The sequence below is a fragment of the Onychomys torridus genome, chromosome 7 (genome assembly GCF_903995425.1).
Source record: "Onychomys torridus chromosome 7, mOncTor1.1, whole genome shotgun sequence".
NCBI lineage: Eukaryota > Metazoa > Chordata > Mammalia > Rodentia > Cricetidae > Onychomys > Onychomys torridus.
Window position 1 is genome coordinate 93,967,467 of NC_050449.1, and position 25,536 is coordinate 93,993,002.

The 25,536-nt window shown below is 39.7% G+C and overlaps 1 protein-coding gene across 2 annotated transcripts in view; it reads right to left on the bottom strand.

Moving 5' to 3' along the window:
- The window catches only part of Ppp2r3a (protein phosphatase 2 regulatory subunit B''alpha), a 152,404-nt gene that overhangs the window by 66,453 nt on the left and 60,415 nt on the right, over window positions 1–25,536 (bottom strand). For both annotated transcript variants that reach the window (XM_036192671.1, XM_036192672.1), the window contains 3 exons: window positions 23,046–23,309; window positions 13,635–13,738; window positions 1,433–1,535 (listed from right to left, as the gene is read on the bottom strand). In XM_036192671.1, coding sequence (XP_036048564.1) covers window positions 1,433–1,535; window positions 13,635–13,738; window positions 23,046–23,309 — 471 coding nt within the window. The remainder of the gene's footprint in view (window positions 1–1,432; window positions 1,536–13,634; window positions 13,739–23,045; window positions 23,310–25,536) is intronic.

Sequence of the window (25,536 nt, forward strand, 5' to 3'; positions counted from 1 at the left end):
TCCTGTCTATCATGTATTTTATTACCCTTTCTTTCCCTCAATCCTCTAAGTTCTCTCTTCCATCTTATGGTCTATTTTCTACTTTCATGATACTCCTCTATGTATAGCTCAGTTTGTAGAGTACCTAGTATATATGAAGCCCTGGGTTCAATGCCTATTATCTCGTAAACATGTGTGGTAGTGCATGTCTATAATCCCAGTGCTTGGAAGGTGAAGGTAGAAGGATTATGAGTTCAAGGTCATCCTACCCATAATCCCTGATCTTTCCTACAAGTCCCTTTCTCACTTTCACGTCTTTTTGTTTTGTTATTCACTTATTTTAACCATAGTTCTGGGTGTGATCACAGGTTTGGAACTATCTGCAGGAGTCTGGTAGGCTAATCATTAGTTATACTACCAAAGGAAATGACTGTCCCTTCTTTAGAATCTATCTGCTAGTAATTCAGCAGGTAAGATATGCTAGTTAGTTTTTGTCAACTTGACACAAATCTAGACATGTGCAAAGAGATCTGCCTGCCTCTGCCTCCCAAGTGCTGGGATTAAAGGTGTGCACCACCACCGACTGGTGTTTTTCTCATTATTAAAAAAATAAACAAACAAAAAACCAAAACCAACACCCCCCCCCCACCACCACCACCAATTTCTGAGCATGAGGCTTATCCTGGAGTATAGCTGATAAACTCAGTGTCACCTTAAGAAAACTGATTTTCTCTCTTCCAGCAGCTGTAAGTTCCTGTTAGGTCCTTAACTTTGGCGATAATAGTATTTTCCAAGCTATCTTTTTTTAAAAAAAAGATTAATTTATTTACTATGTATACAGTGTTTTGCCTGTATGCCAGAAGAGGGCACTAGACCCCATTATAGATAGCTGTGAGGCACCATGTGGTTGCTGGGAATTGAACTCAGGACCTCTGGAAGAGCAGCCAGTGCTGTCAACCTCTGAGACATCTCTGCAGCCCCTTCCAAGCTATCTTTTCAAGTTTCATAAGATGTTTCTGTGATTACTGTGAGTGACTAAGGAGGAGGCTGAATGCAGTGGAAACAATCCTTTTTGGCTATTTTATACTATGGGTTCTGTTTTACATCTTATTTAACAAAAGATTTTATTACTAAAACAAATTTAAAAACCATTCTTAACAATCTGGCTTCAAGATGTATGTAGTTCTACTGACAAAGTATTATAGTTATACTTTAAAATGAAAAAAGAAAAAAAATCGTCTTACCAGTCATGGTGATTTGTACCTTAATCCTAGCATCTGAGATTAAGAGTTTGATGTTAGTCTGGGCGATATAGTAAGATTCTGCCCCTAACAGACAGACAACCCCAGAACCAACTAGTCAACCAGCTAAACAAACAAACAAACAAATAAATAAAACCCCCTTTTCAAACTCCAAAAATAAACTCCATTTTTTAAAAGATACTAAAAATCACCTGAAGTAAAGGAATAAAATCTTCCTGTTCCAGATAGATGCAGCTCGGCTTTGCTAGGAGCCAGATGAATTTAGAGGCATCATCATGATGGTTATTTAGCAACCTACAAAAGAGACACCGGTTAGGAAGATCTGCTACTCAGAACATACAATGCCTACAAATTGACAGGGTGGTAATTTTAGTTTGACTTGAATGTTATTTAGATTAAGAGTCCAATGCTTGTCGGGGTGTGGTGGTACACACCTTTAATCCCAGCAGAGGCAGGTGAATCTCTGAGTTTAAGGCCAGCCTGATCTACAGAGTGAGTTCTAGAACAGCCAGGCCACACAGAGAAACCCTGTCTCGAAAAACAAACAAACAAACAGAATCAAATGTTTTCTGCCTTTTTATTCTCAGTGCTGGAATTAAAGGGCAAGCTTTGTGCAAGTCCTCTACTACTAAGTTACCCCTTGTCCCAATGCTCCCTTTTCAATGGCTTCCACGCTTCTGGTTTTTGTCAAAGGAGTAGCTTAATAAAATCTCAGTTACAGGATGGTAAACTTTCTTTCTAGAATGTTTTTGAGTTGGTAAAAAAAACCAAAAACTGATACAGGTAAAATACGTTACTAAAATATACTTAGTGTGGAAGGCTCATTCAGTTTAGCACAGGACATGTAGAACCAGAGTTCTGAGCTAGCAAGAAGGAAATACCTCAGGCAGACTACTATGCACTACAGAAGACAGGGAATTCTTGTTAGGTTGACATATCCATGGCCAGCCAGACAGGGGCTTTTAAACTTCAACTTTTAGAGAACAGGCTTCAGAAAACCTGTCCTCTGTAAAGTCTTCTAAGTTTCTAGAATTCTTCACCTCCAACTATTTGCTGGGTATTTCCATATACTCTGACAGAAAAGTCAAAACACAGAAAAAGTAAAATTTAAAAGCTTTTCAAACCAGTCCTTTTTCTGGATTTGTGTGTGTGCATTAAAATGGTGGTACCAGTCTTAGCTATCTGGGTTTGAAGCCTTGAAGTCATTTAATTTTTTTTAAAGTCTCTATATCCAATAAGTAAACTCCAAATTTTCTTTCTTTTCTTTTTTTTTTTTTTCAATGGTTTTTTGAGACAGGGTTTCTCTGTGTCGTTTTGGAGCCTGTCCTGGAACTCACATTGTAGACCAGGCTGGCCTCGAACTCACAGAGATCTGACTGCCTCTGCCTCCCGAGTGCTGGGATTAAAGGTGTGCGCCACCACACCCGGCTCCAAATTTTTTTATTTTCCTTTATTAGTCAGTTATTGAATGGTAAGTATATGACAGGGATTGCATCTGGCCTTGAATGAGCTTGGGAAAATGAAAGTAATACAGAATTTTATTCCCTGTGTGAAGTGTACGGTCCAGGGTTTGGTTACCAGTAAAATCATCCTAGTGTGGAACAGCCACAATACTAAGTAATGGGTACAAGGTATCACAAAAGGACAGAGAAGGTCTGAGATTTCCTGCAGTGTGAAGTAAGAAAGAAGGGGGTTACAATAAGGAGGGCAGCACACGTAGATGCCTGGTAAGAATCATACAGCATTTGGGCAACAGAAAGTTCAAAGCCAGTAAGAGTAGGGGCATGTGCAAAGAAAATCTAAGAAGGCCTCTTTTGTCAGGTCAAGAATTTGCTCCACAGAAGAATTTTACCTCAGTGACATGGTCAGATGTGGTTTTCAAAAGCAATAAGTGTGAGGCTACAGGAATCTGGACACTGGAAGTGGGAGACAGAAAGGGGCACATTTGGTAGAAGTCGAGGATATGGGGCTTTATGGATACATGAGTGAGAAGAAAGGTGAAGTTCATCGTAATTGCCAAGGTTCTAGCTGAGACTATTAGGTATCTGGAATACAGATTCCCAGGAAGACTGGAGTCCTGAAGAAATTTTCCTGGAAATTCTCTGGACAACTGTTTCTTCCTGTTTCTACTGTGCTCTACAAGTTCTGGGCATTATGGACTGACCCAGGATGATATTGCTAGGGAGGGTCCCAACAGACTTCAGTGCTCATCTAACCTTTCAGCAAGACAATTCTAAAACAATCTTTGATTGCATTTTAGTCCCTTACTAAGAAATGTACAGTACTCTACCACTTATCTACCATGTAAATGCGTAAGTTGAAGTGTCTATACTGGGCATTAAAGGCCCTCTGTCACTATGCTAGAGGATGCCTGCCTACTTATCTTACTACTGTGCTAAATCAAACTTCTACTCCAGGCAGCTGGCCTGAGCCATATGCAATTTGGCCTTTACCTCACTTTCATGCTTTTCTATTCTCCTTTAAGACTTAGCTAAATAATTACCTCTAAGGCCCCAGAAGTGAAATAAACACACATTACAAAGGAAGATTAGTACACTGGGTGCTAATGAAAACCACCTCATAGGACTAGAAAATTGATGGAATAATAGTAAGGAAAAGTGGTGAGGTTTTTAAAGAGGAGCACTTTTTATACATTTAAAGAAAAGGATTGCATGATTAAACAAACACAGAAGCAACACAACAGATAAAAACTAGTCTAAAAAGATAAAAGTCGACGGTTGGTGGTGGTGCACACCTTTAATCCCAGCACTCGGGAGGCAGAGGCAGGTGGATCTCTGTGAGTTTGAGGCCAGCCTGGGCTACCAAGTGAGTTCCAGGAAAGGCACAAAGCTACACAGGGAAACCCTGTCTCGAAAAAACAAAAACAAAAATAAAATCAAAAAGATAAAAGCATGAAATAGAAAAGGTGATTTATAGTTTTTTTTGTTAATGTTCTAGGCTGATAAACTCCATAGGGCAAGAGATTTTAAAAATGAGACTTTTAAAAAAGCCATAAAAGCTGAAGAATAGCATAGCTATTCTCTCACTTTGGAGACCAGGCTGGCCTCGAACCCACAGAGATCCACCTGCCTCTGACTCCCAAGTGCTGGGATTAAAGGCGTGTGCCACCACCGCCCGACCCGACCATAATGCTTTAAGGGCAAGTGTTTTGTTAGTGACAAATGACACACTGATATGAACCCTAAGAGAAAGAGTAAAGCGAGAACGGGATTGGTTTGGTTCCAGAGGAGTTCTGCCCCAAAGCTGGTGTTCTGGGAATGGAAAAAAGGATGTGGAGCTGTGTCTTCCCCCTAAAATTGTCCTAGCCCTAAAGCAAGAGATGTCCAAGTGGAGATATAAAATGGTGCAACATGGGGATAGGTGTGGATGAGGAGGAGGGGAGAATTTCACAGTGCTTATTCTAAAACCAACCCACAGGCATTCTGACAGGAGGAAAATGATTTCCTTATGCTTATGACTTCTGTATTTAATTTTAGTTCTAAAAATTCTCTACAGAGCTTATTATTGGAGCAAATCAGGAAATTTGTTTGAATTCTATAGTATCATCTGCCAGTTATTCTTTGTGCTTGCATACTTTTAGACTTTAAAAAAATAGTATCTTACACGGTAGCCCAGGTAGACAGGAACTTATAGCAATCTTCCTCCAAAGTGCTGAGATTACAGGCATGAGCCATTATGGCTTAAATATTTTAAATATACTGTATTTGGAATTCAAATAACCTTATATGAAGGGTGAACTTTGAAAAAAACAAAAACACCCCACCCCCACTCCCCCCAAAAAAACACAAAAAACTAAAACTCCTTTCCTAGGGACGGAAACTCAAACTATCATTCACTTAAGTCTCCTTAAATTCTCATACTAGAGCCTTCCTTTTAGAATCTGGCTTTTTGATAGTATTTTAAGAGGAACTCCCACTAGAGGGCACCCAAGCCATTTTAGTAACTGACAATGTACACTCATTCACTAGGACTCTCTTACTACAGCAGAGATGGAACTCTGAGCAGTTTCCTGCAGACTGGTCCATCATGACTTCTTAGTCACTGGCTTTTTGCAGAAGTTCTTTTTCCTCAGAGATGACAACTCATTTCAATAAAGGAATATAGCTGTAAAGGCCATCACTGCTGTGCTGTACCCTTGGGTACAGCTGTCCATCCTCTCAGAGATGGTCTTGACTACCAACTGGCTGTAACTCTTACAGTAAGCTGTAAATCAAACAGGACACAGCTGTCCTTTGCTACAGTCAGCCTTAGGTTCTCAAACTGTCCTAGAATATTAAAAACATAATATCAGCAGATATATTTCCTGTGTTTAGGTCTAATGTCTCTTCTACTAGACTATCTCCTATTTAATTTCATCCTCCAGCTTGTTTACAGCTTTCTTTTAATCATTACTCACATCTTGCTGTTTTCCTAGACTGCTAAGTAGTGGCTTTTTGTTGTTGTTGTTGTTTTGCCAACAATACTGAGCTCAGCGACTAAAGACGCCTCTGACAAGGGCTGTGTCACTTATTTATTCTTTTAACTCCTAGTTTATGTTCCACATGAGGACTTTTCAGGGCCAGGCATCTATCTGGATAAAGGAATATAGTTGAGGAGAAGCCAGACCATCTATAAATTTTAAGTTCTTAAATCCTACTACTATTTTTATATACCAATTAAAAACAAAAATCATCCCTCTTAGTTCAAATTCTGATTTTCTTACTGGGAAAGGAAAGACCAAGATGAACTCCTTATTATGTTTTTTTGTTTGTTCTTGTGACAGGGTCACACTATGTATCTCTGGATGGCTTGGAACTTGCTATGTAGACTGTGTTGGAAGGTCCCTATTATTCAGACCTTAGGATCTTTTCTTGTTTCATGTTCTACAATGCAAGAATACCAAGGAGAGGAATATAGGAGTTGGGAGGAGTGTGGAGGCCCACAAAGGTTTCCTAGTAAGATCTGAGCTTGCTTTACCCAGCAGGGCTGCATTAGAGGATTGCTTGACCATATACATGGTTACTAGGTGATTGGAAGGGTCTACACTTGGCTGAGCTGGGGGGATCTTTGGCATTCCTATAAATAGCCTTTAGAAGAGACAGAAGGGGCCAGTGGATAAGGATCGAGGCCCTCCTGAGGCTGTCCTGTGTTTCTGTTTCTCTCCCTTCTGTCCTTCTATCTAAATATGTCTCACTTCACCCTCCTCAAGAGTACCCTGCGGGGAAAAGTGGGAGCTGGTCTCTCACAGATGGCCCCAGGAACAGGGACCGGGGACTTGGCAAAAAGAGGGTTGAGGGTCCCACAGGAAGTTTGGTCATGTTTGATTATGTTGTAAACGTTAGGGTGGGGTATTCTGTTTTCAGGAGTGAAAGCGGAGTGGCTGAAAGATGCCAAGTGAAAAATGAGGCTGCAGCGAATATCTATCTAGGTTTCTTTTTTCCTCCCATTTTTTAAAAAGATTTATTTATTTATTATGTATACAGCATGTATGCCTGCAGGCCAGAAGAGGGCACCAGATCTCATTACAGATGGCTGTGAGCCACCATGTGGTTGCTGGGAATTGAACTCATTAAGGAAAAAATATAAGGTAGAATGGGAATATAGTGTAGGAAGAATTTAGGGTAAAAAGGAAAGATATAAGGTAGCATATAGGAATATAGTTTAAGAAAAACAGGATTATATAAGCAGCAAGACGGAGGAACTATGGGACTATGAAAGCAAACTCCTGGGGGAAATCAGAGTCATTGAAACATACTATGTGAAAAACAGGCAGAAAAAGATTCCTGTGGAAGCTTTTGACCTGTAGACAGCTTAGATCTGAGTTCTGAGCAGTAAAGAATTTTCCCTGAGGTAAATGTGAGTGAAATAAAACTCTTCAATCCCCTGACATTGTTAATGTATGAAAACACTGGACTATCAGAATTAGCTGCCTCCTGGCCATGAAGCCAAAGTTTAGGGGACAGAAGTCTTGGGAAAAACTTAGTAATCTCTCACTAAAAAACTGGAAACTTTTCAGGTCTTTCCTGCTCAGATTTCTTTCTGTAAGGGTAAAAATTTAACTCACCTGGAAATAACATCTATCAGTATGGGGAAATCACCTATAATTGCTCTGGAAAAAAACAAAAAACCTCTTGGAACAGGGCAAATCTTCTCTGCTAGTCCTATCTCCCCTTCAAGCGGTTATTAGAAAAACAGCAGATACATTACACCCTAGCCAGAATCCCCGAGGCCAGAGCCTAGTGAAGATGCCTCGGAGAGCACAGGCAGAGAGCCAAGCAAGGACAACATCCCCCTAGGGTGGAATGACAGCTGAGGAGAAGCTGCTGGCGTGAAGGCAGCAGTGGAGACTTTGAAATCCTCCCTGCACTGAGGGAGACAAGGTCTAAGTTCTAGCAGTAATGACAGCACGAGAAAAGCTGAGACAAAATTTGGCCATATAAACAAGGCCAGTGGGAACTGTGAGAGTCGCCCGCTTGAATGCGAGGCTCATGGGGCTACATAGAGCCCATGGCTGTGAAAAGTTTTCTTTTCTTTTTTCTATTGGGGGAAAATATCTTTTAAAAGCTATTTTAAAATAAGGATTCTCATTCCTTTTCACTGACCTAGTGAGGCGGAGAAGCACCCAAGAGTTTTTGCTTCTGGCAATAAACACCAATCTGAGTGCAAGAGGAGAGGTGTGATCTGCTCTGGGAACTGTGTCAGGTGAAAAATCTGATTAGAAAGGTGTATCTGTCAAACGATAATGAAGGTGTCCTAATGTAAGCTTAGGGAAGACAAAAACCCGTGAACAAAGCAAAAACTTGATTTTGGCTTCAGCACAAATACAGACCATGTGAACGGAAGGTTTCTCCTGGATTCAGAAAAGCAGCTTGGGAAATGTAGTTTGTTCATAGCAGTGTGATGATATAGGGAAAGGCAGCTTGGAAGATGTAGTCTGTAATGTAGTTTGTAATAGAGCCATGCTATAGAGAAAGGCAACTTGGGAAATGTAGTTTGTAAAAGGGAGGCAGCATAGGCAAGCAGGCCCGGAAGAAAACAAAGATAGTCTGAGACAAAAGCTTTTGTTCCTTATAGCAGAGTAGCAAGACGCCCAAGGGAATTACTGAGCAAATGCACGTTTTAATTCATTTAAAACAGCTTAAGGAATTAAAAATGCCATTTTCCCACAAGCCTTGTCAGCCTTTCCACCTGAAAATGAGAAACAGGTGATGCCTGTCAGGAGGCAAGTAAGATGCTAATGACGGTTCTCAAGTCATTTTGAAACCCTTAAGAAAACAAGGAAGGCCGGGCAGTGGTGGCGCATGCCTTTAATCCCAGCACTCAGAGGCAGAGCCAGGCAGATCGCTGTGAGTTCAAGGCCAGCCTGGTCTACAGAGTGAGATCCAGGAAAGTCACAAGGCTACACAGAGAACCCTGTCTCGAAAAACCGAAACAAAACAAAACAAAAAAACCAAAAAAACTCCACCTCCCCCAAAACAAAACAAAACAAACAAACAAACAAGGGAAAGCAGTCTGTACACTGGGAAATTGCTTTAAGTATAGAAACATTTACAGACCAATAAAAAAAAAGTAGAAAACTTAAGTTTTGCTTGAAAAGCAAGAGGGAAACATTGTCATCATTGAAACACACTCATGATAATCTTAAAAAGCAGCTTTAAAAAATTAAGAAGAGGAATTTTACCTTTAGTCAAGCTTAGAGCCACTGATAAATTAGGCTCTGATTTCAAACTCTCAAGAAAACTTTCAGAGTGATATCAAAGCTGACTATAAACTCTGAACTTTAGAAATGATTTGCATACTTTGTCTTGTTAAAAGAAAATGTAATATTTCAGTTAAGAAATCTCTTCTAGATGTTTGCTAATAGTTTCCTTTTAAATATGTTTGTAAAACAGTTCTATAGAGCTTCCTTTTGAATATGTTTGGTAAATAGTAAAGAAATCTCTTCTAGATATGTGCTAAAGTTTGTAAAATAGTTCTAGAGAGTTTCCTTTTGAATACAAGTTTGTAAAAGGTGTAAATGTTGAATGTAAGTCTGTAAAAAGTGTAAACGTTGAATGTAAGTTTGAAAAATGAGTAATATTGAATGTAAGTGTAAATTGTATTTATTACTCCATATATGTCTAGGTAACATTAATTTTCAAAGGAATATGTTTTATCTTCAGATATATTTGAACACTTTTTATGACAGCCCAAAATATAATTTTATTATCTCAGTGACTCCTGTAATACTTAAGTGGAGGGGAGCTTTTCTGTCTTCTTCCTAGTAGTTTCCACTCTTTCTATTCTGTTAAGAAAGGAGTAGGCCTCCTACAATCAAGTAGGTTTGTACAGAAATTCTACTGGTGTGGTAAGAACATGTTTATATGAGCTTCTTAAATAGCTAAAGGTGTTTTTATAATTAGCATGAGTTTTTGTTTACTTGAGTGGATTCTTTGAAGTGATTTGAAATGACTGCTTTCTCTTGGAAATCAAAATAGTCTCTTGAAAATTTTATTTAGGAGAGAGTTTTGATTTAGAAAAGGGCTTGGTGCAGCTGAGACTGCTGTAATCACCTTAGACTCATTCCAAAAAGAATATTCCATCTTTATTATCCTCTACTCCTATTCTGGGAAGTGTAGAAGCTATGGAGATTGCTGTGGATGTTTACAAGCTCTTAGTAGGGACCTGGGCCAAAGCTGAGTTAAGCTCTGTACCCCCTCCTGCCAGTGGCTGGTAGTCAAAGTTGGGCAACTTTCATCTTGATAGCTTCCAACCTAAGCGAGAGTATGCTTGATGGAAACTATATCTCCGTGGTGGGTAAGAAGATTATTCAAGAAGAATGACCTAAGACAGGCACAGTCTATCTGAGGGACCTGGGGGGCTCTTTATTATATCTGGGAGGTGGAATTGTGGAGGCCTACAAACGTTTCCTAGTAAGATCTGAGCTTGCTTTACCCAGCAGGGCTGCATTAGAGGATTGCTTGACCATATACATGGTTACTAGGTGACTGAAAGGGTCTACATTTGGCTGAGCTAGGAAAGTCTTTGCTTCACCCCTTGGCATTCCTATAAATAGTCCTTTAGAAGAGACAGAAGGGGCCAGTGGATAAGGATCCAGGCCCCCCAAGGCTATCCTGTGTTTCTGTTTCCCTCCCTTCTACCCTTCTATCTAAGTATTTCTCACTTCACTCTCCTCAAGAGGACCCTGGAGTGGGGAAGTAGGAGCTGGTCTCCCACAGAGGAGGGATAAAAATGATATAAATATAGTATTTGTGTATGAAATTCTCAAAATATTTTTTATTAGTAATAAAAAAACACCTAAGGACAAATGTTTTTTTTCCTGTTAGTTTAGGCCATTAGTATCCCCCCTTTTTTCTTTCTGTATGCTATTTCTAGATTCCCTTACTTTTACCTCTACTTATATACACATCTAAAAAGGGATAGTCCTTACATTTTATTAGGCTATTTTTTCTTCTGCTATAGGAGAAGTTGGCCAGTGACTTTGTAGTATCATCCAGATGGTGGAGATTCTTCTAGGGCTCTTATATTCCTTGGTATCTGGACAACTCAATCATTCCAGGAACACAATGGCTAAACCCCACTGGGACAACATGAAGAAACTGTAACCTCTGGCTTGGGTGTAGTTCTTTAAAGAAGTTTATTAACTGGTAGTGTCTTACACACCCTTACCAATTTAGTCCTCATATAATGAAGAAAGAATGTGATTTACTATTAGATTTTTAAGACTAATCACTTATTTTGTTTCAAACAATGCATAACTAAGAGCCTTTGGGTAGTGACTTAGGGTTCTATTGTGAAGAGACACCAAGACCACAGCCAGCTCTTATAAAGGAAAGCATTTAATTGGGTGGCTTACAGTTCCAGAGGTTTAATTCCTTATTATCATAGTGGAACATGGTGGTATGCAGGCAGACATCCTGGAGAAGGAGTTGAGGGTGACAAAGGAGCTACATTTTGATCCCACAGGCAAAAGGAAGTGGTCTGAGATGCTGGGAGTGGCTTTAGCATATATGAGAGTTCAAAATCTACCTCCACAATGACATACTTCTGCCAGCAAGAACACACCTACTCCAATAAGGCCACACCTCTCAATAGTGCCACTCCCTTTGGGGGGCATTTTCTTTCAAACCACCACAGGTAGTATGAAGGGATTAGAAGGAACCTCTAAGTTAAATTCTGCTAATATTATGTGTATATTTTAAATAGTAAGTGGATAGCATTTCCATTTTACTAGGAGGAAGGGTATTTAGGCCAGAAAGGGTGAGGACTTATATAAAGAAGGGTTATCAGTTAAAAGGGAAGACTGGCTGTGCTGGCTAGTCTTACATCAACTTGACACACAAACTGGAGTTATCTGAAAGGAAGTAACCTCAATGGAGAAGATGTCTCCAAAAGATCCAGCTGTGGTGGTGCCACCCCTAGAGGTGGTCCTGGGTTCTATAAGAAAGCAGGCTGAGCAAGCCATGAAAAGCACACCAGTAAGCAGCTCTCCTCCATGGTCTCTGCATCAGCTCCTGCCTCCAGGTTCCTGCCCTGTTTGAGTTCATGTCCTGACTTCTTTCAATGATGAACAGGAATATGGAAGTATAAGCCAAATAAACCATTTCCTCTCCTACTTGCTTTTTGGTCACGGTGTTTCATTACAGCAATAGAAACCCTAACTATGACACTGGCCCTGATCTTCTCCTAAATCTGTAGTTTTCAATCTGTGATTTAACAGTTCCAAGTTTAACAGTAGAAAAATTACAGTTATGAAGTAACAATGAAATAATTTCATGGTTGGGGGGGTCACCACAACATGAGGAACTGTATTAAAGGGTCACAGCATCAGGAAGGTTGGAGAAGCATTATGAGAACCACAGTCCTAAATGTTAGTGATTTAAAGAATATCACCTAGGGGCTAGAACATAGCTCTGTTGGTACAGTGTTTGCCTAGCATGTACAAAGCCTTGGGTTTAGTCCCCAGCACCACATAATCCCAGAATTTGGGAAATGGAAGCAGCAAAGTCAGAAGGTCTAAGTCATTACTGGTTACCTAGTGAGCCCAGCCTGGGCTACATGATACCTTGCCACAAAACAAAACATTATCTAATAGCATCCAAGGAAGGGATTTAAAGGAAAGTTGGGCTTGAATTTGAGATAATTTATCAGAATGTTAAAAGTCAAGAATATTTCATAAGTAATCTAGTCTTTTTCTCCTTAACTAGAGCTCTCAAAAAAGTGACAATTAAAATCTGTAAGAATTTAGTGATTTTGATAAATCAACCAGATATAATTTAGATTGTAACTATATTTTTCTAATTTTATTCTGGTGTGTGTGTGTGTGTGTGTGTGTGTGTGTGTGTGTGTATGGTATGTTCATAGGGATGTGCAGGATGTGCAAATGCATGTGTGCTGTGGCGGCTAGAGGACAATAGTTTTCTATGTCTTTATGTCTTCACTTTATTTCTTTAGAACAGGGGCTGTCACTGAACCTGAAGCTTTAAGTTTCCGCAATGCTGAACAGCCAATGAGCTCCTGGGATCTGCCTGTTTCTGTATCCCACGTTTGGGTTATAGGTACACACAGCCATGCCTGTCTTTTTATATAGGTGCTGGGATTTGAACTCAAGTCCTCATATTTGCATTCTTACCCACAGAACTACCTCTCCAGCCTGCAGATGTGTTTTTCTTTTACATACACAGTTCTGCCCTTAAAGGAGAATCTTTAGTTACTTTTATCATCACTATTGGATTCAAATCCTGAGTCTCTAGTTTTATAGGTTAAAACCAAGAAAGAAACTGTCAAATCAGAGGTTACCTAAAAAGTATTTTTGCAAATTTGCTTTATTGTTTAAAATGCAAAATTATAAATGTGAAAAAATGATGTGTATGGGGTTTTTGTCTGTATGTACCATATGTATGCCTAGTGCCTGAGGCAGCCAGAAAAGGGCTTTGGATCCCCGGGATTGGGATACAGATTGCTGTGAGTCACCATGTGGGTGCTGGGAATCAAACCGAGGTCATCTAAAGGAGCAGCCAGTGCTCTTAACAGCTGAGCTATCTCTCTAGTCCCCTGTCCCTCCACCTTTATGGAGACAGGATTTTACTAGGTAGCCCTGGCTAGCTTAGAACTAGCTATGCAGACTAGGCTGGCTTCAAACTCACAGATCTGCTTGCCTCTGCCTGCCCAGTGCTGAGATTAAAGGAATGTGTCACTGCACCTGGCATTATTTACAGGTAAAAAAGACTAAGGTATGTGGCAAAGAACTTGTGGGTATAAATGGTAATGAATCATAGAATTTCCTTATTTAACTATAAGATATAAGATACAAAATAAACTAATAAGAGAAATACCATTTCTAAGGACCACACAATTCTTTGCTAGTCTCAGAATGACTGCTCACATACTTACTTTTTCCACATGGTAATGAATGACTGTGCTGTCACAAATCCAGTCTTCTCTCCTCCTGCAGCCCTGAACATGGGGGCTTTCCAATAGAGTGGACAGCCACAGAGCTGCAAACAAAAACATACAGAGTAAGCAAAGAGAAGGGAAGGGATGGTATGTCCAAAGAAGAGACGTGGGCTTTTATCTGTCATGCTGCAGTGAATAAAAGGGCTGCTGAGGTCAATGAGAGAGAGGGGAGGGAGACCAGGAGGACAAACAGAGGGCTACACATTTAGTGAAGAAAGTGGAAAGCCATTTATCTTTTTCCAAATTAATTATCCCTCCCAATAGTAGCTGAAGAAAACCAGCATCTCTCCCTGCCACTCTAACATAATATATTTTTCTACCTTCTAGAAAGAATTGACTAAACTTCTGGTTGTGTGTAAACACACACACACACACACACACACACACACACACACACACACACACTTTTTCTGAGACAGGGTTTCTCTGTGTAGCTTTGGAACTTGTCCTGGAAATCACTCTGTAGACCAGGCTGGCTTCAAACTCAGAGATCCGCCTCCCTCTGCCTCCAGAGTGCTGGGATTAAAGGTGTGCACCACCATCTCCCACCATGTCCTTTATTTCTTGAACAGAAAATGGAGTCACTTTTATTACCAGGTCACTACCTGTTAAAACACTTTACTATCTATCAACTTCCTTATTTCTCCTTGCATGTTGTTATGAAACTACAGGTTTACAAAACAAAAACAAGCAAACAAACAAAAAAACTAAACTAGAAAAGGGACTGCAGAGATGGCACAGTGGCTAAGAAACATAATGTTCTAGCAGAGAGCCAGAGATTGACTCCCAGCACCCAGCACCCATAAAGGTGGTTCACAACTGTTTACAACTCTAGCTCCAAGGTTATCTGACACCTCTGACTTCTGAGGGCACCTGCACCTAAATGCATGCCCCCCCCCCCCCACGCACGCGATTTGACAGTCCCCTCTCCTGAAAATTCTAGGCTGTGCAAGAAGAGTTATCAAATCTACTAAAGTGATTATAATTCAAGTAAAAGATGAAAGGTAAGAAACAAAACGCTACCATTTACTTCTGTGTTAGAAGATAGCACAAATAACTATGCATTATAAAAATCTTAGTAAGAACTTAGAATAAAACTTCAAAACCCTAAAAAGCACCACCTTTCTTCTCCTAATAAAATATTCTGATTTTTTTGTTTGTTTTATTTTTTTGTTTTTCGAGACAGGGTTTCTCTGTGTAGCTTTGTGCCTTTTCCTGGAACTCATTCTGTAGTCCAGGCTGGCCTCGAACTCACAGAGATCCGCCTGCCTCTGCCTCCCAAGTGCTAGGATTAAAGGTGCACCACCACCACCGCTTGGCAAAATATCCTGCTTTTTAATTTAAAAATATCATTAAGTAGTATCCATTTACTTTTGTAAGAAAGAGTTCTTACTAAATTACCAATTTTTCCTTAGAGGGAAATGTATTTCCAATAACACATAAATATTAATAGAGAAAGAGTCCAAATCTTCTTATTTTTATTTATTTATTCTTCTTTATTTTCCATGTTTCCAGTTTAGAATTCTGTGAAAAGGTGTCACATCTTGTTAAAAGATAAAGATCCTTTCATTGTACATCACTGTTCTGCAAAGGGAAGAGTTTCCTTTGGAGGTAGACTACATATCTCTCTACCTTGGGTTTAGGGGAAGTTCCTCCTGGTAGGAAACTCTGCACAGGAGATCCTCATAGGAGCCTGAAGAATACCTAGTTGGGCACTGTCTGTCCTGGGAGATCCCAAGACTGATGCTAGTTCATGCTAGAGATGAGGCTATGGATTCAAGCCAGGGGAGGAAAACCAGAACAGCAGAAATAAGGAAGTGGACCAGCAATGAAGTTGTCCCACAAGCAGGATGGAGTTTAGGCTTCTTGGGAGCTAGTGTGGTGGTTCTAGTAAAGCAATGGCCACTTGAATAGTCTTTCTATAGTGTAATTGAGAATGAAACGTCAGGAGAGACACACACTGAACAGTAAGGACACTGACACATAACTGGCCAGCCTGATCAGCAGACTCAATCCTGCCAATAAATTCAGTGACATGTTGCAGACTAGAGCTTCTTATAACCAAAATTTGAGACTGCTTAACTCCAGAGGCTGAAAGTTTCTATTGAAGTCAAGAATGAGAAATAGTACTGCTTAGCAGCCATGAGATTTTTATCTATTACAGAAATTATAAATGCTATGGTACAAAGCTCACAATTAAGATACTTTGGGTAGGTAAACTGTTGAATCAATCCTTCCTAATCCCAGTTCCTCTTTTTACGCACAATGGATTCTAAGGAAATGCTTCTAGGTAGCCTTAGTGACAGGCTATTGGCTGGGAAAGAGAAAAGAGTCATCTTTATTTTGGCTGTGGGAGAGCCACAGATACAAAGCACAGAGAGAATTGGAAGTTTTCCTAGTTAGGTTTAATTGTTAACTTGACACAGCCTGGAGTCATGTGAGAAGAAAGCCTTGATTAAAAGAATTGCCTAAATCATGGATGGGTGGCAGTGGTGCATGCCTTTAATCCCAACACTCAGGAGGCAGAGCCAGGTGGATCTCTGTGAGTTCGAGGACAGCCTGGCCTACAGAGTGAGATCCAGGATAGGCACCAAAACTACACAGAGAAACCTGTCTTGAAAAACAAAAACAAAAAGAAACAAACAAAAGAATTGCTTAAATCATATTGGCCAGTGGGCATGTCTGTGGGGGATTACCTAGATTATTAATTGATAAAGGAGGGCCCAGCCTACTAAGGGTGGCACTATCTTTAGGCAAGTGATCTTGGATTGTATAAGAAAGCCAGATGAACACTGACCAGACAGGGAGATAGCAAGTAGTATTCTTCATGGTTCTTACCTCTAGGTGATTGCTTTCAATTCCTGACCTGAATAGTCTCAATGATAAATTAATTGTGACTTGGAAGTTTAAGCCAAATAAACCCTTTCTTCCCCAAGTTGTTTTTTGGTCAGAGCATTTTATTACAGCAACAGTATAAAAAAGAAGCCAAAACAGAAGTGGCTTGAAAGAGTTTGAAACTCTAACCATTTCAGTTGATCATGAATTTTTCAATATTAGAAGAGGTCAAGAATCAGGAGAGTCATTAACTTCAGGAGATGCATGCTTATCACCTTTTATAGGGCAACTTCTATTACAAAACAACTTTCATCTCTTTGGGTTAAGATCTTTTCTTTCAAACCTACTACTATTATTCTGCTAGAGGAACATACCAATAAAATGATTCCTAATGACATACTGCTATACCCACAGATCAGTGTATCACTCAACCCTCATCAGAGAAGCTTCTTGCAGTAGATGAGAATTAACACTAGTGGACAATGTGCAGAGTGAGAGACTCTGGGGCACTCAGCTCTAAATGGGATGTCTTCATCAAAGTCCCCCTTTTAAGGCTCAGGGATCTATATAGAGGAGGGAGCAGAAAGATTTTAAGAGCTAGAGGTAATGGACGACTTTGAGGGAACAGGGTCTTTAGACACAACAGGACTGATGCACATATGAACTCAGAGAGACTGAGGCAGGATACCACAAGACCTGCACATGTTCAAGTCAGATGTGGTCCCAGCACTGAGAGGGGGAAGTAGACACAGGGTCCCACCCCTAAGAAACTATCTGCCATTGATACCTGCTGGCAAAGGGAAAACCAGTTCTCTCCAATGTCACTGGGTATATCAACCGCACTCCAGAGCAAACCCTATACCCAGGAGGAGCTGGCCAACACAAAATGAACTCCACTGTTTTTGTGGTGGGCTTTTTGTTTCCTTTTAGCATTTTTTTTGTTTTTAGTCTTATAGGTCTTTTGGTTGGTTATTTTGATTTTTGTTGTGTATTTTTTTGTCTTATAGGTCTTTTGGTTGGTTATTTTGATTTTCGTTGTGTATGTGTATGTATTTATTTGAGAGAGAGAGCACAAGCACACACATAAAGTTGGGGTTGGGATCTGGGAGAAGTCAGAGGAGGGAAAAACATTAAAATATATTGCATGAGAAAGAATTTTAAACAAAACAAAACAAACAAACAAACAAAAAACCACACACAGACTAGGAAAAAAAAACCAATTTGCTAGCTGAAAATGAGGCAGAAAGACATGAAACAGTCCTGTCTGTAAGTGAAGGGAGAAAAGAAATACCTTTTCTCCCTATGACTGCTGTTAAAGTGCAGGCATGTCAGTTCATAAGGAATAGTATAAGTCACCAAGACATTAGTACAGGAACGCATTATGACTCAAAGGCAAAACCCCAAAGATAAAATTTAACAAGGAAAATGCTTTGAAATAGATTAGAAAAGGTCATCGTCCTTTTCTCATAGTACCTGAGTACCCAAGTGTTAGGTGGCATAAGGGTATCAGGCCCTCGAAGACAACGGTCAAAGGGAAAATGGGAAATGTAATGATGGCAGGGCTGTGGCCCTATATACTATGACTATTTTAAAGAAACACGTGGTTGGCTGCATTTGTTGAAGGTAAATGAATTAGATCAGTAAGAACCTGGAAAGTGACAAAAATATGAGGCACCTACCGGAGTTTTTAGTAACACAGGAGAGAATAAGCCCGTGTGAAGACTCCTTTCTTTAAGGAAGAAAATAGGTGACAAATGATATAGAAAATACATTTAGGAAACAGCTTTAGAAGAAGCAAGAGTAATAATATGGTAATTAAAGTCATGTGAGGAAAGAAAACTTGCCTACCACCTATAATTTAATCTAAGAATGGCTCAACAACAAAACGAATCTAAAGCAAGGTTGTTCTGATACCCACAGGAGATTATTTAATATCTGTCATGCTCTTGCAATATTTTAAAGTGGTTTCAAGGTTATTATTTCATTGGGTGTTCACATGATTTGCCATGCAGAAGAGAGTAGGTATTTTTATTTTTATCCTACTTTGTAGGAGAGAGACTTAAGTACAGAGGTGCTCCGTATAAGTCACAGACACAGTTAGTCTACATGGTACTATACTGCTCTCTCCACCAAGAGAGGAGCTGGAGGGCTTTGCATGATCCACATCAGAGTTTTCTTCTTCAATTTTACACTAGAGGCCCTGTCTCTGACAAATGCTTTTCTTCCTGTTGCTCAGTTTCCATGTCTATACTATGCTGTTAGGTTTATTTTCTATTCATTTTTTTCCCATCATCACTTGAAGATATGTGAAAAAAATTATAAAGTACACAGTAAAAATTTAATCAGACATTAGTGGACATTAAGTTCTCTGTGGCTGTGTGAGGGTCTAAGATGAACGGGCTAAACTATACAAACAGCTGCTGATTCCATAAACATGGTTTCCTATGCACTTAAAAAACTGACTCCTGTCTTTGGAGCTACACTTAAGTGCCACCAAGAGTGGGTTACAGACACAGCTGGTTTTCCAAACGTTTTTATAAACTGCAAGAATCCATAAACATTTGTTTATTGCTCCGACAATCTCCCTCTATGTTCCTTAAGGGCAGCCTCTCTTCTCCCTCTCCTACATTAACCTGCTGCAGGACAATGGGCAGGAAGTGCTAGAGACACAGTTGACTGCCTCATGGCAAAAGAAGACACTTAGTAAAGAGTGTTGAAAATAAAGATTTTAGTTAAGTGCTAAGAACTGGAGCCAAATAAAAGCTAGGTTAAATAAAATTAGGTAGCTGGAAGATACAAACAGATTTTTAAAATAAGTAGATTTCAGAATAAAGAGGCGGGGCAGGGCTGGAGAGCTGGCTCTGTGGCTGAATGAACGAATTGCTCTTTCAGAGGATTTGTCTGGTTCCCAGCACCCACATTTGGTGCCTTACAACCACCTGTAACTCCAGCTCTAGTGAATCTGATGCCCTTCTTTTTCTGGCCTCTGTGGGCACACACACACACACACACACACACACACACACACACACACACACACCAAACAAATAAATAAATATTAAGGAATAAAGAGGCAAAGTTTAATAAAATTAGCTGATAAATCCAATCCAGCTTGGCCTATAGCTGTCCCAATGAACAAAAAAATACAAGCAAGCTGGGCGGTGGTGGCGCACACCTTTAATCCCAGCACTCGGGAGGCAGAGGTAGTCGGATCTTTGTGAGTTTGAGGCCAGCCTGGTCTACCAAGTGAGTTCTAGGAAAGGCGCAAAGCTACACAGAGAAACCCTGTCTCGAAAAACCAAAAAAAAAAAAAAAAAAAACCCCAAAAAAACCAACAACAAAACAAAACAAAACAAAACCAAAAAACCAAAAAAAAAAAAGCCAAAAACAAACAAACAAAAAAACAACAAGCAAAACAAATTAACATAACCATAACTTTCACTTTTGAGACAAGGTTTTGCTTTGTAGCTCACATTGGATTTGAACTCAAGACTATCTCACTCAAACTTTCTGAATGGTGGGATCACAGGCATGTGTTATCATGTTTGGCTCAAAATAACTTTTGAAGTAAAAATATATACACACCCTCATTTTATATGCAACTGTAGTTTTAACTCTTTAACAGAAGGGTCAGTATATCTTGCTATCTGAGCTGACAGTTAATGTCTAAGAGCAATTAACACAAAGATTTGGCTTCTAAAAATTAATCTAGTTATATATATATATATATATATATATATATATATATATATATGTAAAATGGCTACTGTGCCAAACAATTATTAGCTTAAACAGTAGTTAACTAGATACTTAGGAAAAGAAAATACTCGTTTTTAAAATTCCTCCAGTGTTGGCTTCAATGCAGGCAACTTTCCATGATACCACATATGGACTGATCTTTACTTTGTATAACTGGTAACGTCCTTCCTTTGGTTCCCATTACCAAAGGATCCCTCCCTGCCTTCACTATACTCTGTCTACATGTCTTTTGAATAATCTGGGCTCAGAAGGCATTCTACTTTCCTCTCATTGCATCTGTGGAGGGACAGCAGGACAGTTAGCTATAGAGCAGGACAGTGCTACTAAAGTACAAGGGTACAAGGGCCAGATCATTAGGCAGTGAGGAATATGGTGAGCAGGCTCTTCAGTCAAGGGGTTGGGAATATTCTGAAGAACAGGGTTATTCTAGGAATCTTTGTTCAAGACAGGATAGGCTACAGGCCTGTGGCTGAGGTACTCATCGCTGGGATAAGCTTCTGTATTACTTACTTTTCTATTGTTGTGATATAAAACACCATGACCAGGGCAACTCACAGAAAAGTTTATTTAAGCTTATGGTTCCAGAGGAATGAGTCCATGATGGTAGAGTGGAGGCATGGTAGCTAAGGGAGGAAGTAGAGAATGTATATCTTGAACCTCAAGCAGGAAGAAGAGAGAGTAAACTAGAAATGACGCAAGGGTTGATACTCTTGAGGCTCACCTCCAATAACATACTTCCTCCAACAAGATCACATCTCTAAACCTTCCGAACAGCTTCATCAATTGGAGACTAAGACTATGGGGGAACATCTCATTTAAATCACCATAGTTCTCTAGACAGAGATATAACTCAGCCCTATAATAGAGACAATTTCTCCTTATCTGCTCATTTGAAGCATTCCAAGAAAGCTCACTCTTTTTTTTTTTTATTTTTTAAAGATTTATTTATTATGTATACAGTGTTCCGCCTGCAGGCCGGAAGATGGCACCAGATCTTTTTATAGATGGCTGTGAGCCACCATGTGGTTGCTGGGAATTGAACTCAGGACCTCTGGAAGAGCAGTAAGGGCTCTTAACCTCTGAACCATCTCTCCAGCCCTGAAAACTAACTCTTTTATAAATTGTTCCTACTTAAGAAATAACCATTTGGCACTTATGCAATGAATGGCTGATTAAAAGAAATCTGAGCCGTTCTAATAAATTTAATTATGAAGACGTGTGTGTGTGTGTGTGTGTGTGTGTGTGTGTTTTATGAATCAGCCCTGTTCAAACACTTTTTTGACTGTTAATTGATGTAATCCAGATGACCTTCCTACCCTAAACCAAGCCCTCCTTTGCACTTTGTCTTTCTAATCTATAGCCAGTGTAGATCATGGTGCTTTCCTGGAATAACCATAAAAAATCAGGTAGACATTTTCTAACTGCTTCTAACCTATTTAGTAGTAGCTGCTGAAACCTGTCTCAGGCCCTGGTCATCTTTTTGTATTTTTCTGGTTAGCATCTTTAATGCTTCAAAACCTTTTCTCTACAGATACTTTCCCTGGTCTCTAGTTTTGGTTTAACAAATTACTTTCAAATGCAGATTTCACTCATTCTTGCTAAATTTTATATTTTTATATTTAGATCTGTAGCTTTAGCCTATTCAGGGAACTTACCATCTTCAGTCTATCATCTAACACAATAGCTATCTCTCAGGGAATTGGGTAAGGAAACCTAGAAAGAGAAATTCTAATATAGATGGCTATTTATTTGGTTGGCTTATTTGGTGTATGTTCATCGAGATAATGTAAATAGAAACAGCACCATGCTAGAAGTTAGAGGAATTGTTTCCTCACATGAACTCATTCTAGGACTTTATTAAGTTCTTGTGGGACTACTTTCCTCATAGGTAAAACAGTGCAGAAAGGCAAGATCTTATTTTTGGAATAGAGATTTGTGTTAGAAACATCTTATCAAGTAAGTTCTGACATGGGGAGAGGGTGAAGAAAAAAGAAGAAAAATTACTTTTCAGTTTTCTGTTTTTTTTAAATCTCCCTACTTGTGGATCCATTTAACAGCAACATAAGTGCTCAGCAGGATCAGTTAGGGAAGAGGGAAGGACATGATTAGAAAGCACACTTTTGCAAAGAGGACGAGAGGGAGGTGTTTAAAGTAGATGTTGGATAAGCTGGTAGGAGTGGAAATCCATCACAGAGCAGAGGTAGGCCAGCATACTACATCTACACTTGTGAGCAGGTAAGGGAGGCAGGCTCATGCAGCAAACAGGTATTAGGCAGTCTAGAAAGTCTAGAAAGTATCTCTGGGGCCTGACTCTGGAGGCACTGAAATATAAAGAGGACAAGTTAAGGCTTTAGCTCAAAAAATATAAGTTTTCAAACTTTAAAAGATTATTCCTTCCACATGGAAGTATAAATGGGGTTTCAGGCATTCCTTGATAATCTACTTGCTTCCGTGTGTCTCTCAGGCCACTATAACCTTTAGTCTCTTAAAGTACAGCCTGGGAAAAGTGCTAAATTCTAAGGCCAGTCTAGTCTACAAAATGAGTTCAAGGTCAGCCAGGGTTAAAAAAAAAAAAAAAAAAAAAAAAAAAAAAAAGAGTAGGACCACTGTTAGATGTATTAGGATCAAATAATTTTTCATCATAAGAAAACCAAAACCAAAACCTGTGCTTAAAGTCAGAGCAAAGAGGCAGTGAAGAGGGATAATGCTGGCACTGCTAGCGAAAGGGGATTATTCATTCAGTAGTTGTATTACCTTTGCAATTTTCCCCATTTCATAAATATCTGCTTTCTGATCTTCAATATCCATGAAAGCGGTTTCAACTCTGCTTAGGATCTGTTCATGGTTACTGCAGGTGTCTGGGAGTCCTTCAGGGAAGTAGAACTGTGGAATGTTTATGGACGGTGTAGTCACAACATCATTCACATGAGGCGTAGGGGAGACAGGCTGGGGACTACTTGGAAGGACAGCTGCAGATGGAAGTGGTTTTGCAGGTTTCTTTTCTGGTTTATTTTGAATCTGGAAGAAAAATGTGATTATAAGATACAAAATTTCTAAACAGTATATATTTTTCAAGAGTCCTCATCAGCAATAAGAAATTGTGTATAAATATAAGAATGTGCAAATAGAGACAGTAGAGATCAAGAGCTCACTTTAAGAGTATTCTAGAGGGCAGTAAGCATGTTTCTAGGGGATGTTTTCCATATTAAAAATTAAGATATTGTTTGCCAATACTTGTTCCCATAGATTTATGGTTTAAAAACCCCACACTAAATTTTTTCATCTATCAATTGGTAAGTATATCAAGATAATCAAAGAGCAATATCAGCTAGAACAATATCAGCTTAAAGATCTTAAAGTGTATTGTTTTTGTTGTTGTTGGAACTAATAAAATAAAATTCCGATTTATTGTTGAGGATGTTTCACACATCTATCAAACAGGTCAATAAACAAACAAACAGTAACTTCATAGAAAAAAAAAGGAAAAAAACCTTTTTATCTTTGGCATTTTAAAATCATTTCATACAAACCAACTACTTATAGTACAACTAGTTACATACAAACAAAAAAAGTTACTGGAATGCTTAGAATAAGATTTTTTGTTGTTTTTGTTTTTTGAGACAGGGTTTCACTGTGTCACCTTGGCTGTCCTGGAACTCACTCTGTAGACCAGGATGGCCTGGAACTCAGAGATCTCCCCGCCTCTGCCTCCCAAGGGCTGGGATCAAAGGTGTGAACCACCCCTGCCACCAACCACCCCTGACTACAGCTACAAGTTTTTTTCTTTTTCCTTTCTTCCTTTGAGAGTATAATGAACATGGTCACAGCACAAATAAAGTCAGAAGTAGGACAGAGAACACCTGAAGGCTGGTTTGGTCACCTATCAGCATTAAAAATGGCTGATCCCTAACAGTATATACAAAAATATAGAGCATAAATAAAAAAACACAAATTTTTCCTTTTGAAGTATTTTTAAGGAAAAAAAAAAAAAGCAGAGCCTTGGAAGTTTTGGTTCTTTTTTTTGTCCCTCTCCAGTTGCAAATTCATGTTGTGGTTTTGGTGGGGTGGTGGAGAGTACATGTCATCTGTGAGTGGCACTGTCCAATAGGCAGGACAATAGAAGGTGACCACATTTAGACTCTGTAAGATAGGTGGCCTTAAGTTTCGCTTTTCCTTTTTGTCATCTTCATCTCCATCCTCTGTCTCGCCATCACCTTCTTCCTTTTCCTCTTACCCACCTTCTTCCTCTTCTTCATCTACCTTGTCTCCCCATTTTCCTCACTAGCATTCCCACTGGCAGGGGTCTCTTCCTTTCTCGGCTTCCTCCACAACTTCTCTCATCTCCTTCAAGTCTTTGGTTGTGGACTCAGCTGGTGTCCACACCCACATCTAACACAGTGGGGCACACTGGTGATCTGATGTAGTGGGTGAGGCTCTGGCAAGAAAGCTGTGGCAGTGGCCAGCTGAGTTTGGCAGGCAGAGAACATGGCTGCAGCGAGCACGGAGCAGACCCAGGAACAATGTAAAGATAGCTTTCTGGAAGAGCCAATGGGGGTTAAGGTATAGTTTTAGTCTGTTGGAACTTTACTTTCTTTTTTGAAAATGGTCCTTGGTCTTTGTGTGAATTTCTACCCCTCCTCCAAACGGAAGAAATGATACTTTCTTTAAAAACATATTATCTAGCTGGGAGATGGTGGCACACACCTTTAAACCTTTAATCCCAGCACTTGGGAGGCAGAGCCAGGCAGATCTCTGTGAGTTTGAGGCCAGCCCGGTCTCCAAAGCGAGTTCCAGGAAAGGTGTAAAGCTACACAGAAAAACCCTGTCTTGAAAAACCAACGTGTGTGTGTGTGTGTGTGTGTGTGTGTGTGTGTGTGTGTGTAAATGTCTACATTGGTGGTATAGTGGTGACCATAGCTGCCTTCCAAAATATATACAATTAGGGATAGGGATGTAGCCCAGTGGGAAGAGTTCTTGACTATCTACCATGCACGAGGCACTGGGTTCAAGACCCAGTACTGAAGAAAACCAGGAATGGTGGTACAAGCTTGTCATTCCAGCACTTGGAAGTAGCAGGATCAGCAGCTAAAGGCCATCCTCTGCTATAGAGGCCAGCCTGGGCTTCAAGAGACTCTTTAAAAAGAAAATATAATATTGAAATGTATTTGGGATATGGGATATTTTACACTTTTTCTCTAGTTTGACTTTGCTCAAGTAGAATTACTAACAGTATTTGACCAGCATT